General features: G+C 36.2%; 1 protein-coding gene across 1 annotated transcript in view; it reads left to right on the forward strand.

Annotated features, from left to right (window-relative positions):
- LOC137624395 (uncharacterized) overlaps positions 1-15836 on the forward strand; it is a 227750-nt gene that overhangs the window by 62016 nt on the left and 149898 nt on the right. The window contains exon 4 of the mRNA XM_068355132.1: positions 11220-11384. Coding sequence (XP_068211233.1) covers positions 11220-11384 — 165 coding nt within the window. The remainder of the gene's footprint in view (positions 1-11219; positions 11385-15836) is intronic.

Raw genomic sequence — 15836 nt, forward strand, 5'->3', positions numbered from 1 at the left:
TGGATCAGCGATATGGTTTTTGGCGGTAAGAATTAGATTTGTATGCCCTAACACAACAAGTCAAGTACGTTACCTCTAGAATTTTCCGTTAGGAGAACCATTTTGAATCTCAGTCTCTTTTTGGCAAGATGAATTTTACCTTGGTGAATGAAGCTGTGCCAGAAATATTTTTTAGTGAGCCAACACACCCTTAGGACTGACTTACATCTTATAGACCTAGAGAATAAATTCTTCCTCTGATCATAGGGTCTAGACTGCACACAATCCTCACACATCACTTAAACATTTTATCTAGTAACTCCTGAGGGGTGTTTGCAATTCCAAGCACGAAGGACCATGGGGGCTAATATAACTAGTACTTATCTCTTAAGTAATCTCCTATTGAGGTATAGTTATTTGTAAGTTTACTGGTTTTTTCTTCTATTTATAGAGTATGAAAATAACACACACTTTTAGTTTCTACTTGTCCTTTTATTTAAAAAACCTTAACATTGACGGCAGGAACAATAAACACAAGAAAACTGCTTAAATATGGATTACTTGGGAAGGAATGGTTAGACTGGTTTATGGGCTTTACCAGAGTGAGGACTTGTAGGGTAAACTCTGGCCCCAGTCTCAGTTGTCTAGGAGCCAACCATTAAAACTTCTCGTGGCCACCAGCCAAAAACTTCTATTAGTGGAAAAGCAGGTCGTCTCCCTTCATGAGTCAGGTGGGAGGGATATCCGAGGGGGCAGAATCCATCCGTCAAGAGATTGGCGGGGTGAAACTGTGAGGCCTGCCTTGAAAATTTGTCATTGGCCAGGAAGATCCAAGTGGTGGTCGATCCCGGAAAATTGAGTGCACTGGGTAGATACTGCCAAGAGGGGGAGTGGAGAGAGATAAAGGGTTTGAAAATGCAGATGTTACCACTTTTAACAAATGAAGAAAACATTAATGGAGATGTGTAATCTCTACAAATCTTGGAAGGGCTTAACAATAGCGAAAGCGCATTAATTTCCCTGGGGGTCCAAGAGTTGCATCTTTTTTAACAACAGGCTTTAAAAACAATGGAGGTCGGATGTTAAGAGGGTGCAGGTCAACATTTAGCCATATGTAGCAAGAATTCTCTGGGGATCGCACACCAGGCAAGGTGGGGAAAATTCATGTAAAGTGGGGGATACAATTTAAGAACAGAGTCTACGCTAAATTGAAAATTAACAATACAGGCGTGGAAACCAAATCTTGAGTTGGACAGGGAGTGAAAGATTAATGGTTGTTGTCATAGCAGACTGTAGGATGGTAGAAGTTGACTTACAGTAGGTATAACGTTTGGTTAGTCATGAAATGTGTAAATCTATAAAAGTTGATAAAAGAGTAAAAGGCTTAAATTGCTTATGTTAAGAATATTCAGTTAGGTTTTAACAAATATTAAATTTATATGAGCACTGAACAGATGGTTTAATTAATTTTTCCAAATGATTAGGTAATTACATACAAATATACTGTTCTTATTTTGCTAGTTTTTGTTCACTTCTCTGGTAAAATGTTTGAAATCTCCGATGGATTTCATACGGAAGCACCGAGTAAACTAATCTGATGTCAGTGGTTTTGTTACACTAACTTATAGTCGTGCATCCAGTTGGGGCATATTTCTGTTTTTGAGGGCCCTTAGGTTTTTTGGACTTGAAAATAAGCACTGGTTTTATCATAAATCCTGCAGCATTTGCACACGATTGCGACTATCTTTTTACGCTTTAAATTTAGGCCTCTTGCGTCCTCTTTCATAATGAAATTCTGAAATGGTATGTTTCCAAAAGAGGCCAGTCTCATTCACATTAGAAACTTGTTCATTCTAATGTCTCTTCTTTTTTTTTTTTTCCTTAATGATGGCATTTTGCTTAGGTTTGTCAGCAGAGGCACCTTCTGTATGCAGAAACATACTGTTTAAGTTGAACATTCTTTAAAATTTTTCAAACCAGCCCTTAATGGTCCTAAATTTGATTGGTTTTGTGGGAGATGGTCTTACTCTGGGTCATCACTACCACCATCCTTAAACTTGCCGAACAGCTGCATGGCCTTCTTGCGTATGGTGGTTGTATCCAGTCCAGTGTTGTTGTTCCAGCAGTTGAATCCAAATGGATTATGCAGACTCCATTCTTATGATGCCATTTTGTGGGAAGTTAACAGCCTTCTGACTTTCGTGTTTAAAGCTACATTGCCATTGTCTTTATATTTTTCAATTGTACAACAAATGGTAGATTCATTGATACTGTAATGGTAGCCCACATCTGTATACTTTCTTCCTTCCATAAGCATTTCGAGGAATATCCTCTTCTCTGTTATAGAAAGCATCTTCTGGTGCTTGGATTCACTGCAGAAAGACTTGAAAGGTGCAGAACATTTTGGCGGTATCATGCTCAAAATAAATTCACAAATTTATAGACAAATCCAAAACACCACCATTCAACACCAAGAAAGATGTGAAGTGATGTCTCTTATGTATGTGAAAAGCAAGCTGGACAATGTGGAGTACTGCATGCTCAGTGCTGTATTTGGCAGGAGAGTGATACTGCTGTCACTGACCCAATCATTGCCCAGGATACTGAACACCATGTGCTGACTGGTTCTCTCTCCTCTATTAGCTAATAGCGTACCGTTTAAAAAATCATGTTGGCAAATTAGGCCACATCCTTTGCCTCTTAAGTTTTGTTTAACCTACAGTATATGAGATTTTCATTACAATACTCATTGTTTATTTTATTTATTTATTTTAATTAATGCATTACATAGTGCAGTATTGTAATATACTGTAGTGTATATATTTATTAATATATTAATTTTTAGGATTGAAAATCTTTATACTGTATTACGACTGAAATGTTTAAAGTCTAAAATACTTATCTGCCACAGAAACCCATGATGTACTGAGTAGTCCCTGATATAAACTTACTTACAGAAGGTCCTCAATTTACAAACTTAAAGGGTTCCAAGAATCTGTTTGTAAGTTAAATTTCTTTAATTTTTTACCTCGGGTAGGTCTAACCTGATTCCTATTCCTATGATTTCCAGCTGCAAACGTCAACAAATAGTTGGGTTTCATATGAAATAGATATCCGGTAATTACAAATGTCGTTTTGCACACTGTATTGTAGGATATGATATTGTATCATTATAGTATTTCTTTATTTTATATATGTTATTTTCAGTTGGATTTGTGTTTGTATCTAAATGATTGTAAGTTAGGTGTTTATAAGTTGGGGAGCCTTCTGTAAATGTACTGATGGTGCGATGATGAGCCACCATATGGCAAGGGATTATTGTATTCACTTATTTATTTCATAGGAGAATACTACCCAGAGCTTGCATTTCACAATTTAACCCTTAGACCTTGGTAATTCCTCTTAATTATATTTTATTTGAAATATTCTGTTATATTTTATTTGAAATATTCTGTTATATTTTATTTGAAATATTCTGAAAGACATTAAATCAGAATGCTTCTGGGTGGAATATGATAAACCAGCTAAGCAGAAATGGGTTCATGAGTGTTGTTGGGTGTATTGTGAATGTTTTGTTGATTGGGGTAGGGCTTTGGACCTTGAAAACTGTTCCATTTGTTTCAAGTGGATCACTTCTGCTCTGAATACAGATCCCGAGGTGGAACACACAAAAGCCAAGGCTGTTTCCTCCTTTCAATGTGGATGAAAGTATTTTGTAATTTCACAGGGCCTGTTGATTATTTATTCAGTAAGGATCTTGGAGATCTTATTAGTCTTGATCTACTAATTTTATCAGTAAGGAGTTTTGGAAATAGGGACATAGTGGATTAGGCCTCTGTCCATGTTCTAGACTTTGAATCAGAGGACAACTAAGACTCCTGAGAGAAGGCTTTGGTTTTCTTGAAGTATCCATCTGGGGACATATCGATGACTATTTTGCTGCCTAGGTTAGATCCAAGTCATGGTTCCACTAAGTAAGTTTCTGGTCTGCCTTGATTCGTTACGTACGCTTGTGTCTCTCGTTGACACCTTTGCTTATAGCTAAAATAGTAAAGACATCGATCTTCTCCCTTTATGGTCAGCACTACCCACGGTGTACATCCTTTACGCTATAGCCTCAGGATTTAGCTGTGACTGGAATTTCGGGTCACCAGCTTCCAAGAAAGGTTGTAGTGGGAGCTCTTGCTTCTTCTCCTTTGGATTTGCTGTTGCTAGGCCTTTGGGTTACCAGCTTTCAAGGGAGGCTCCTGGGTGGACTCAATAAGTTCTGCATGATCATAGATTTTATGAATAGTAATACCACTAGATACGAAATTGATTAGTTCTGAAGTGGATTTCGTATCGTGATTTTTTTCGTATAATGAGGGCAGTTTTACATGTAAATCACGTAAATCGTTCCAAGCCCTACAAAAACACTCCATTAACTTTTATAATAAAGCTATATTGTACTAACCACAACAAAATACAGCCAAATACTGTACATTTGAATGCAATAATACATGGAAAATAACGAAATGTGAAACCTTACCTTTCGAGTGAGGCGATGTCCAAAAGCGAAAGTGGTGGCACAGGAGGACAAACGGAAGAAAACATGAACACTTAACTTTACGAAATTCATTAGCAAATGGCAGAAAACATTAACACTTAAATTTACGAAAAATAAATTAAATTTCTTTTCTCTTTTGCCTTTTTCTAATTTTCAAATTTATTTTTTTACTTTATGTACTTTCTAAATTTTATCAATTTCTTCATCACTTTTTTTTTTTTTTTTTTTTTTTTTTCCCTCACCTAGGCCTCTTTAAAGAATAACTATCCAAAGAAGCTCGTTTCTGCCTGCTCTTCTAAACGTTCCTGAAATAATTCTGGCAAACATCATTAAACAGTGCAACCAGACGAACTGCGTGAACCTTTACTGGGTGTTTCTTTTCTACAAAATCTGCCAGTTTATGATTATAAGATAGCATCTCCTTAATTTCTGCCAATGTCATAGTAGTAGATGTGCCCTCCTCCTCCTTCTCCACTGCTAGAGAACTGTTCATGAATGATGTTCTCTTGCATGCCCTCCAACTCCTTTAGGTCGTCCATCATAAGCTCCTTTTGATGCTCCTTGAGAAGCTCATTATTGTTGTCCTCGATGACCAGACCCACCGACCTCTTGAGTGATACAATTTCCTCAACCTCACTTTGCGGAACAGGTTTAGGATCGTCAGCATGTTTGGCATCGGCTTCAGCTAGGCTTATGTGAAATTTCTCGAAGTCCCATGCGAAGACGTCATCAGGCCACGGCTTCTTCCACAAAGAGTTTAATGTACGCCTCGAAACCACCTGCCAAGCTTGATCGATGAGTCAGAGGCTTATCACAATATCCAAATGCTCCTTCCAAAATTCATGCAGGGTGAGGTTTGTGCTATCAGTGATTTTGAAACATTTCCTGAAGAGAATTTTTGTATAGAGCGTCTTGATGTTGGAAGTCACTTGTTGGTCCATGGAAGAGAGGGGTAGTGTTAGGTGGATGGTAGAGAACCTTGATAAAGGAATACTCTAGGAGTTTATTTTCCTTCATAGGCTTTTGCCCAGGCAGCTTCTTCTCTTCCTCTGTGATATACGTCCGATGAGGCATTTTTTCCAAAAGATCTCAGTTTTGTCACAGTTGAAGACTTGCTTGGATCTGTAGCCTTCCTTGATAGTCAACTCATCAAACATATTAGCCAAGGTTTCGACCGCTTTTATGTCCGAGCTTGTAGCCTCCCCGTGCCACACCACCCAATGAATGCCAGACCTCTAGAATTATTCAAACCACCCATTTGAAGCCTTAAACTCTGGGTATACCTGCTGTGATGTCCCTTCCCCGGTGTTATCTTCGGCCTGAGCATGCACGAGATCACCAAAAATGGCGCTGGCCTTGTTGCAGGTTATCATCTCGGTAATAGTGTCTCCAGCGATTTCCTTGTCCTTAATCCAGAGGAGAAGTAGTCTCTCCATCTATTCATGGATTGGGCTCTTCTTATTAGAGAAGACAGTCACACCCTTAGAAGGTGTTGCTGCTTTGATGGCTTCCTTATGCTTAAGGATGGTGCCTATCATTGACGAATTTTGGCCATATTCATCAGCTATTACACTTAACCACATGGCAGCCTCATACTTCTTGATTATGTCAAGCTTTGTCTCCATGGAAAACATCCTCCTCTTCTTTCCTTGAACATCAGCAACATTCTTGAGACCCATGGCTAGTAATGTATGAGTTGAATAACACAACAGGATAACTATTAAGAGCGAAAGTGAAATCGCTAATGGGAATTCAATGTGAACTACTATATGGTGGTGCCGAAACAAAATGATCGAGGAACACCGATCCGTAGATGCATGATGGAAAAAATGCTGACCAATAGGAGAGCAGGATCTTAGGGCAGTAACTAGCATCAGTGTAAGGAGATAACCAATGGGAGAGCAGGGCGATGGTGGCGAGTTTGCTGTTTTGCGGCGCACAAATTTTTTAATTATTTTCTCGGCGTCCAGGCGAATCAGTTTTCGTATCATGACGGTTTTTTCATGATACGAAGCAAAAACATCTAAATATCTCTTCGTACCATGAATTTTTTTGTGGAACTTCAATGTGCAAATTAGTATACTGATCGGTCTAATTAAGTAATGTCTACTTTTTTCATTCCAATCTATGAATTTTGTGGAAGACTTGAGACTCAGTAAGCCATAAAATTCTGGGATCATGTTATGAACTGGATATATGTGACAGGAGGAACTGGTAAATACATTTCTTCAGAGTAGTCTCTTAAGAAACACACTTCAGTTTTGAATATTTGAGTTACCTTGGAAGTCTACACTTTACTGATTCTCAGGATTATGATTTAATAAAGGGCAAGGCATGTGTTTATGATCTGTTTGTTGAACATCTCACATGCTAATGTTGTTGATGCTGATCATTGGGTATTCCATGAAACCTCCATGTGTTGTTTTCTGGGGGGTATTTCACTCCATACTACTTCAACATGTTATTGAGAGAGTTGGGACACATTATGGGTCAAAATTAATTAGGTACTCTCATCTTTCCACATTGTTTTCTGCTATCCCACCATTTACTCACTAATAATTTGGCAGTTATTCAGTCCTGTGACAATATCAAAGAATTACTATTTTACCCCTTCCAGAAGTAGAAATTAACCTAAGGGAGTTTCTTATCTTGAGCCACTCTTATTAATTTCTTTAACAGATCTTGACATTCATATTAGAGATACAGATAACAAGGGTGTCCAGAGAAGATCAAACAAGTCTGCATTTTTTACTTTATTAGTTGTAATATAGTATTAACTATTTGAAGTATTCGGATTTTATTGTACATCTGGCATTGGTGTGGGAGATGTAGGGGAGTCCTCATCTAGAAAACCATTGTTGGATAGGTAGTAAGAGGAGTTCAATGTCATGTCCCTTCCTTTTAATTTTTGTATGCCATATTTTGAATTTTTATTGATTAGAAAGGACTAAGAAATCCATATGATGTGTGAAGAACCATAGACAAAGATATGGGCTTCACTAAAAGTATAGTTTCGTTATGGTCCCGGTTTGTCAAAAAGAATGACTGATACTTCACTGTAACAAAAAGGAAAGTTCTAAAAGACAAAAAAGACTACTAGAAAGATAGACAACTTTATCGTAAGAGAGTTTTGTGAGACAACAATCAATTCCAGTAAAGATTTTTAATGTAGAAAATCCCATCTCAGTTGGAAATGTCTCATTGAGAACTAAGCAACATTGTTTGTGGAAAGATCTTGGGGTTCCCTCTCTTATTTAAAGGTTTAATGTTTAAAGGCCACTCATGAATGGCAGAGGCAAGGGACTGACATTGCCATAGCAAGTAGGATAATCTCCTAAAGACTGACCATATGGAAATATGATCACCACCCAAGCCCCTCCTCACCCAGACCAAGGTGGGCGAGTTAATGGCTGCTGATGACTCAACAGGTAGACTTACAGGCTCCCCCAAACCCTCCATCTTTTAACTCACAAGGATAGTGAGGTCACAAATGCTAAAATCTATCGAGTTCAAAGGAGTCGAACCCTGGTCCGGCGAGCGCCAGGCAGGGATGCTTCCAGTAGGTTATCACGAAAGCTGTGAAGTAGAAGTGAAAGACATTTTGAAAACATAATATCCAATAAATTAGAAATAACTGAGAACATATTTAGTGATAAATTTTCTTTTCACGTTATTCATAATGTTGCCAAGAGGATACAAATACCCCAGTGATTGAAGGGCTTTGCATCAAAGTACACCACCAATATCATAAAGAATTCTGCCTTTTTAATGTGGGGAATTTTTAGTGGGTGATTAGGTACCATGCTATGGTTTGCATTTCTTTTACAAGAATAATGAATGCGAGTGAGGTATTTTTTTGACGTATAGAATAAACTTGTTCCTTGTTAAAAACATAAGGTGTCCAAATCGTTATGCAACACAGAGCCAGTTTCACAGATCAAAAGATTATGTGGTTGCAGCATTTAAAGAACATTATATTAAAAATACTGCATAGAAACTTGCTGTGTTTATATGAAGCAATGACAGAATATCCATATTGGTGGAATACATGTATACCCAAGTTCACGGATGCCATTTAAAGATTTGATTTGAAGAATTTGATGCTCAAATTTCAAAGACTTGCCTTGTTCTGCGTAAAAAAATAAATAATAGTATAGTACTTGAAAATTATTGAGAAATGTCAGTATATCATGCAAAAATGTAAGAGAAGTTAAAATTTATTTTTAAGAGGAGGAGCTTTTAGCACTTGATGGAGAGTCCATTATGTAAATGTGTTTGTGGTAGCTCAATTCAAACTGATTACCGGCCAATTTCCATAACTCATATTATCTAAAGTTTTTTAATGTCTTGTGGCAAAACGTCAAAAGGTTTGCGGAAGGCAATCATCTGTTCCCTAGTTTGCAATTTAGCTTTCGTAAAGGCCTTGGAACATGTGATGCTGGTCTTACAATCTCCAATGCTGTACAGAAATCTCTTGATTGTGGTCAGAAAGTTTCCATACGTGGCTTTGATTTCAGTGCTGCCTATGACTGTACAAATCATGAGACCCCTGATTTCAAACTCAAATAATTTTGAGTGGGTGGGTCTTTTATTAGCATCACTACTGAATTTTTAAGCAATAGGTTGTAAAGAGTTGTTGTTGATGTGTACCATAGTGAGTATAGGAATGTGATATCTGGTGTTCCTCAGGGTAGTGTTCTTGGCCCATTACTTTTCATACTATGTACACATGACATGTGGTTTGGCCCAGAAAACAAGCTTGTTGCAAATGGTGATGATGCTACTCCCTTTGCATCAATTCCATTTCCTGAATATATATATCTGGGGTTGCTGAATCCCTTAATAGAGATTATAGCTAAAATTAGTGCACAGTACAAATTATTTGGTATGAAGTTGAATCCAAACAAAACTCAAAGTATGATTGTAAGTAGGCCGAGGACAGTTGTTCCTAAACATCCAGATGTTAACATTAGTAATGTTTATTTAACTCTGTATGACTTAAAATTTTAGGTGTGATTCTCGACAACAAATTTACTTTTGAGAAACAGATTAGGTGTGTCTTCTTCAATTGCATAAAAAACTGGCTTATTGAGAAAGTCTTTCAAGATTTTCGGTGATCAGTTTATTCTGAAGAATGTTTTAATTCTTTCATTCTACCTTGTTTTGAGTATTGTTGTCCTGTCTGGTCATCAGCTGCTGATTCTCATCTTAATTTGTTGGACAGGAACTTAAGGTCTAATAAACTTCTTATTCGTGATCTAGATATTCTCTCATTATTCTGACCATCCTTTACATTCAGATCTTTCCAGACAATACCACCCTGCTCGTAATACTAGGTATGCAGTTAATTCTAATAGTCAGGCCTTCTACATCATGAGACTCAATACTGCACAGTACAGTATTTTAGAAGTTTTATTCCAGCTATGACCAAATTGCAAAATGATCTTCCTAATCGGGTCGTTGAATCAATGGAACTTCAAAAGTTCAAATTTGCTGCAAATGTTTTTATGTTTTACAGACTAACATAAGTCTCTCTCTATAGTTTATATATGAAAGATCTGTTTTAATGTTGTATTCTGTTCTTCGAATATTTTATTGTCTTAATGTTGTTACTGTTCTTAGAATATATTATTTTAAATTTTTATTTCTTTTCATATAGTTTATTTATTTCCTTATTTCCTTTCCTCACTATGCTATTTATTTTTTGCTTGAGCCCTTGAGCTTATAGCATACTACTTATCCAACTAGGGTTGTAGCTTGGCTAGTAATATTCACGATATATAGTAAAGTGTAGAAGAATGTAAACTTTGCTTTGCTTTAATATTTTTGAATTTCAAAATTTATAGGTGGTCAATTTCTTTTTCTTTGGTATCTATAAAACTTTACAAATTGTCGAATTGCCGATCAGTATGAATTAAATAACGAAACACATTTTGTGTAATTGGGGAATAGAAATGTAGTATGTCAGTGAAAATTCATTTTTTCAGTATCCAAACATATTTTTTTGAGTAACTTTATTTCAGAGCATTGTCTTTCATGTCCTTTTAGCGTGGTTTGCTTTTGTCTAATTTCCGTAATAAAAACAAAAGTGTAACTGTTTAAAATGATCACATCTGTTACCAGAAAAGAAATTTGTACCTCTTTTTAGACAAAACATTCAAGCTGGAAACCTTTTCGATTGATGTAATCATTTGGGTATAACTAACAATCAGTGATTAGTTAGTAAAATGTTTATTATTTATTTTGCTATTGAGTTATTGGTTATGGAAACATTGCAAAAGATAGTGGTAATAAACTTGGATTTATCTTGGAAGTGTTGTCTGCAGTTGTTATGGTGCAGAGTCTTCTGTCAATTATGAAGTTTCTGGTCTCTAGCCAAATAACGGACTTCACATTCATTACTATATTATGTAAACTTGGTTGATTTGAGTTTATAAAACCTATGACCTGGTTGGAATATCTTCTCAATTGGAAAATTTACCTCTAATTTGTGATTTTGTGTGATTGATGTTATTTAAAGGTCTTTCTCTCCAAACGTGCAATAACATGTAATAGGCAACTATTCAAAGCGGATGTTTAATACATTTATAGGAAAAATTCGTGCTGTTGTTTGCATCACATACCTACCCTGTCCTCATGTTTTCCTCTTATTTTTTCATGTCATGTAAATAATAAATTATTCACATTTTTTCAGCTGCACTTGAAGAGGAAGCAGCATCTGCAGCTGCTACATCTGTTAAAGATACCAAAAAGGATTCCAATGCAGAAGACAAGGAAAAGTCATCAAAAGTTGTCTTCAAAGTACCTGCTTTGCCTATACTCAAACCCAAACCAAAGGATAATGCTTTGAAGGGGAAAGGTAAATATTGATACATTTGTTTTCTTTGTCTGAAAATTGAATGATTCTCTCTCATCTACCACAGGATGAGTATGCAATACGGTTGTACTTTGTAAGAAAGTACAATACATATGTACTTGTTAGGAAAGTGCAATGTATTTGTACTTGTTAAGGAAGTTCATCTCTATAAATCAGAGTCTACCAAGTATAGAATCTTGATTACATTGTTATCTCCAAATAATATTTACCAACTTTTATTGGGATATTACAGGCTTTGTAGTCTGTTTTACCAAAGATTCACAGAAATGCCACTTACAAGTTGAGTTTCTCACTTATTTTAAAGGGCATTTGCTTCTTTTCTGTGTTGATTCTCTTTAAGAAATTGGTTGTTAGTAAACCAGTTACAATAAGTTTGTTTGCCACTGGCAAAGTAAAACTGTTCTTTTAAGGTTCACAGAATATTTGATAATACCAGATGAGTTGATCAGGGAGTAGCTCTCTTCATTATCATAATTACTGGAATTTGAAACTGTCTGAGTGGATTGTTATTGCATAAGTAATTGTTTTTGGCATTGACATTGAGGATGTAAGATACTCTCAATGTAAACCATCGTTTCTTCACTACACAGCTTTTTGTGATAAATATAACAATTCTATCTGCAAGTGCCTGGTTCTTTATTGGAAGCAGTGCAAAGTCTGATGCAAATTTTTTCTTCAGTTTAATTCTATTTTTTTTTAGATCCAGTGACTTCATAGCAATGCAAATAATTAAATGCATTTAGGATTTTACTTTTCTTCTCTTTAATTATTTAAGAGAAATTTTAAGTAAACATTTACAATGAAGGTAATGACTATTACTAAAGGAGTGTCATATTATTTTAGGTTTTTTACTGCTGTAGTTTAAGCTGATTATTGATAGAAATGATGTCTTCCTTTTATAGATGGCCGTATTAAGATGAGTTAACTTTTAACCCATCAAGAAATTGAACCTAGTAGTATAAGAATATACACAGTAAATTGTGTCCTGTAAGGATTAATAAACATTTTGACTTGTGATTAACTGTGAAATGACAACACGATTAGACGTACAGTATACCATAATAAACTTGCTGTTTGCTCTGCAGCCACTTTATTATATGTCATTCCTCAAGAGGAGATATATCAGCTATAGTGTGGATATAACTGCATTTCCTCTCCGTCCAATTATCTTTGGTACTAGCTGGCATTGTATCTACAGTAAGGGCTGTATCATTCCTACAATAAGATATTTTCTAAGGTTTTCTCAAATTTGTTGAGTCACTCCAGAAAAACAAGAAAATTTTGTTCCTTATATTATGTAAGGGCAATATGAACCAAGATTCACTGCTATGCATTTTTAGGTACTGTACCTGTATTTCCAGACTGGTCATTGTCATGGTTTTATTTTTCTATACAGAATTGGGAACGGGAAAAACAGAGGTTTAAGAAATTTTAACCCCCACATCTAGCTGATGAATGCTCCTAAAGAAATTTAGAATTCCCCAAAGTTTTAATTATCATGTAATATTAACAGTAAACCACAGATTCAATGGACAGTTGATGTTGTGATTCTGTAACTTATTTTGTCATTCCATGATTTCAACAAAGTACTCTATCTAGGCATTTATACTCAATTTATTTAATGCTTTAGAATTACTTTCTTTGATTAAACTGTAAAATTATAGATTAGAGCATTGTTGTAGATATTAGAGATTAGTTATGTTTGGGTATGCCATAAATCATCTTATAATATTTCAAATAGTTATATGCAATTGATAAAAACAATAGTTTTTTTTATTATTATTATTATTACTATCCAAGCTACAACCCTAGTTGGAAAAGCAAGATGCTATAAGCCCAGGGGCTCCAACAGGGAAAAATAGCCCGGTGAGGAAAGGAAATATGGAAATAAATAAATGAAGAGAACAAATTAACAATAAATCATTCCAAAAACAGCAACAACGTCAAAACAGACATATCATATATAAACTATTAACAACATCAAAAACAAATACTGTATGTCATAAATAAACTATAAAAAACTCATGTCCGCCTGGTCAACAAAAAAGCATTTGCTCCAACTTTGAACTTTTGAAGTTCTACTGATTCAACCACCCGATTAGGAAGATCATTCCACAACTTGGTAACAGCTGGAATAAAACTTCTAGAGTACTGCGTAGTATTGAGCCTCGTGATGGAGAAGGCCTGGCTATTAGAATTAACTGCCTGCCTAGTATTACGAACAGGATAGAATTGTCCAGGGAGATCTGAATGTAAAGGATGGTCAGAGTTGTGAAAAATCTTATGCAACATGCATAATGAACTAATTGAACGACGGTGCCAGAGATTAATATCTAGATCAGGAATAAGAAATTTAATAGACCGTAAGTTTCTGTCCAACAAATTAAGATGAGAATCAGCAGCTGAAGACCAGACAGGAGAACAATACTCAAAACAAGGTAGAATGAATGAATTAAAACACTTCTTCAGAATAGATTGATCACCGAAAATCTTGAAAGACTTTCTCGATAAGCCTATTTTTTGTGCAATTGAAGAAGACACAGACCTTATATGTTTCTCAAAAGTAAATTTACTGTCGAGAATCACACCTAAAATTTTGAAATAGTCATACATATTTAAAGAAACATTATCAATACTGAGATCCGGATGTTGAGGAGCCACCGTCCTTGACCTACTTACAATCATACTTTGAGTTTTGTTAGGATTCAACTTCATACCCCATAATTTGCACCATGCACTAATTCTAGCTAAATCTCTATTAAGGGATTCACCAACCCTAGATCTACATTCAGGGGATGGAATTGATGCAAAGAGAGTAGCATCATCTGCATATGCAACAAGCTTGTTTTCTAGGCCAAACCACATGTCATGTGTATATAGTATGAAAAGTCATGGGCCAAGAACACTACCTTGTGGAACACCGGATATCACATTCCTATAATCACTATGGTGCCCATCAACAACAACTCTTTGAGATCTATTACTTAAAAAATCAATAATAATGCTAAGAAACGACCCACCCACTCCCAACTGTTTCAGTTTGAAAACAAGGGCCTCATGATTAACACGGTCAAAGGCAGCACTAAAATCAAGGCCAATCATACGAACTTCCTGACCACAATCAAGGGATTTCTGTACAGCATTGGAGATTGTAAGAAGGGCATCACATGCTCCAAGGCCTTTACGAAAACCAAATTGCAAACTAGGGAGTAGATGATTACCTTCAGCAAACCTATTAAGACGTTTTGCCAGAAGACGTTCAAAAACTTTAGATAATATGGGAGTTATGGAAATTGGGCGGTAATCAGTGGGACTTGAGCTACCACAAACACATTTACATAGAGGAGTAACATTACCAATTCTCCAACTAGTGCTAAAAGCTCCTCTTCTTGCTAACTTGCGCAAAATAACAGATAACTTTGGAGCTAAGAAATCTGCTGTCTTTATAAAAAACAAAGGAAAAATACCATTTGGGTCTACACCTCCATAAGCATCAAGGTCCATCAACAGAGCTTTAATCTCACGAGATCGAAAAGCTAAACTAGTTAGTTTAGCCTCAGGAAAACAGGAAGGAGGTAGTTCAAGTTTTTCATTACTCTGTTTACTGTCAAAAACATCAGCCAAAAGGGTTGCCTTTTCCTTTGGACAGTGAGTGACTGAGCCATCTGGTTTAAGTAAAGGAGGAACTGTTGCATCTACACCAAAGAGTGCAGATTTAAGGGTAGACCACCATTTATGTTCCTGAGTTGTACCAGAAAGTGTTTCTTTTATGGTTAAATTGTACTCCTTTTCAGTTGAGGCATAAACTCTCTGAGCAAAAGCTCGAAGCTGAGTATAGTTATTCCAGGTCAAATCTGATCTGTTACCCTTCCAAAGATGATAGGCCTCCTGTTTCTCCAAATAAGCACGTCTACAATCATCATTGAACCACGGTTTGTCCTTCACTCGGTACCTTAGCACACGAGAAGGGATACGCCTATCAATTATGTTGACTAGATTCTCATTTAAAGGGACAACAGGATCTACACTATTATATAATTGTGACCAATTCAAGCACAAAAGATCATGTAAAATCCCATTCCAGTCTGCTTGGGATTTCATATAAATTTTACAAGAATATGATATATCAGGGACAGGCTGCTCAGTCTTCACTAATAAAGAAATCAAGGCATGATCAGATGTCCCGACTGGAGAACCAACCTTACTAGTTATAACGCCAGGGGAGTCAGTGTATACAAGGTCCAAGCAATTACCAGACCTGTGAGTAGCTTCATTTATGATTTGCTCACAGCCTGATTCAGAGGCAAAGTCTAAAGCTCTTAAGCCATGGCAATCGGTAGGAGAGATAGAACTTAACCACTCCCTATGGTGAGCATTAAAATCACCAACAAAGACAAAAGAAGCCTTTCTATCATCTTCTTGTATCTTAGCCAT

The sequence above is a fragment of the Palaemon carinicauda genome, chromosome 31 (assembly GCF_036898095.1).
Source record: "Palaemon carinicauda isolate YSFRI2023 chromosome 31, ASM3689809v2, whole genome shotgun sequence".
In the NCBI taxonomy this organism is placed as follows: domain Eukaryota; kingdom Metazoa; phylum Arthropoda; class Malacostraca; order Decapoda; family Palaemonidae; genus Palaemon; species Palaemon carinicauda.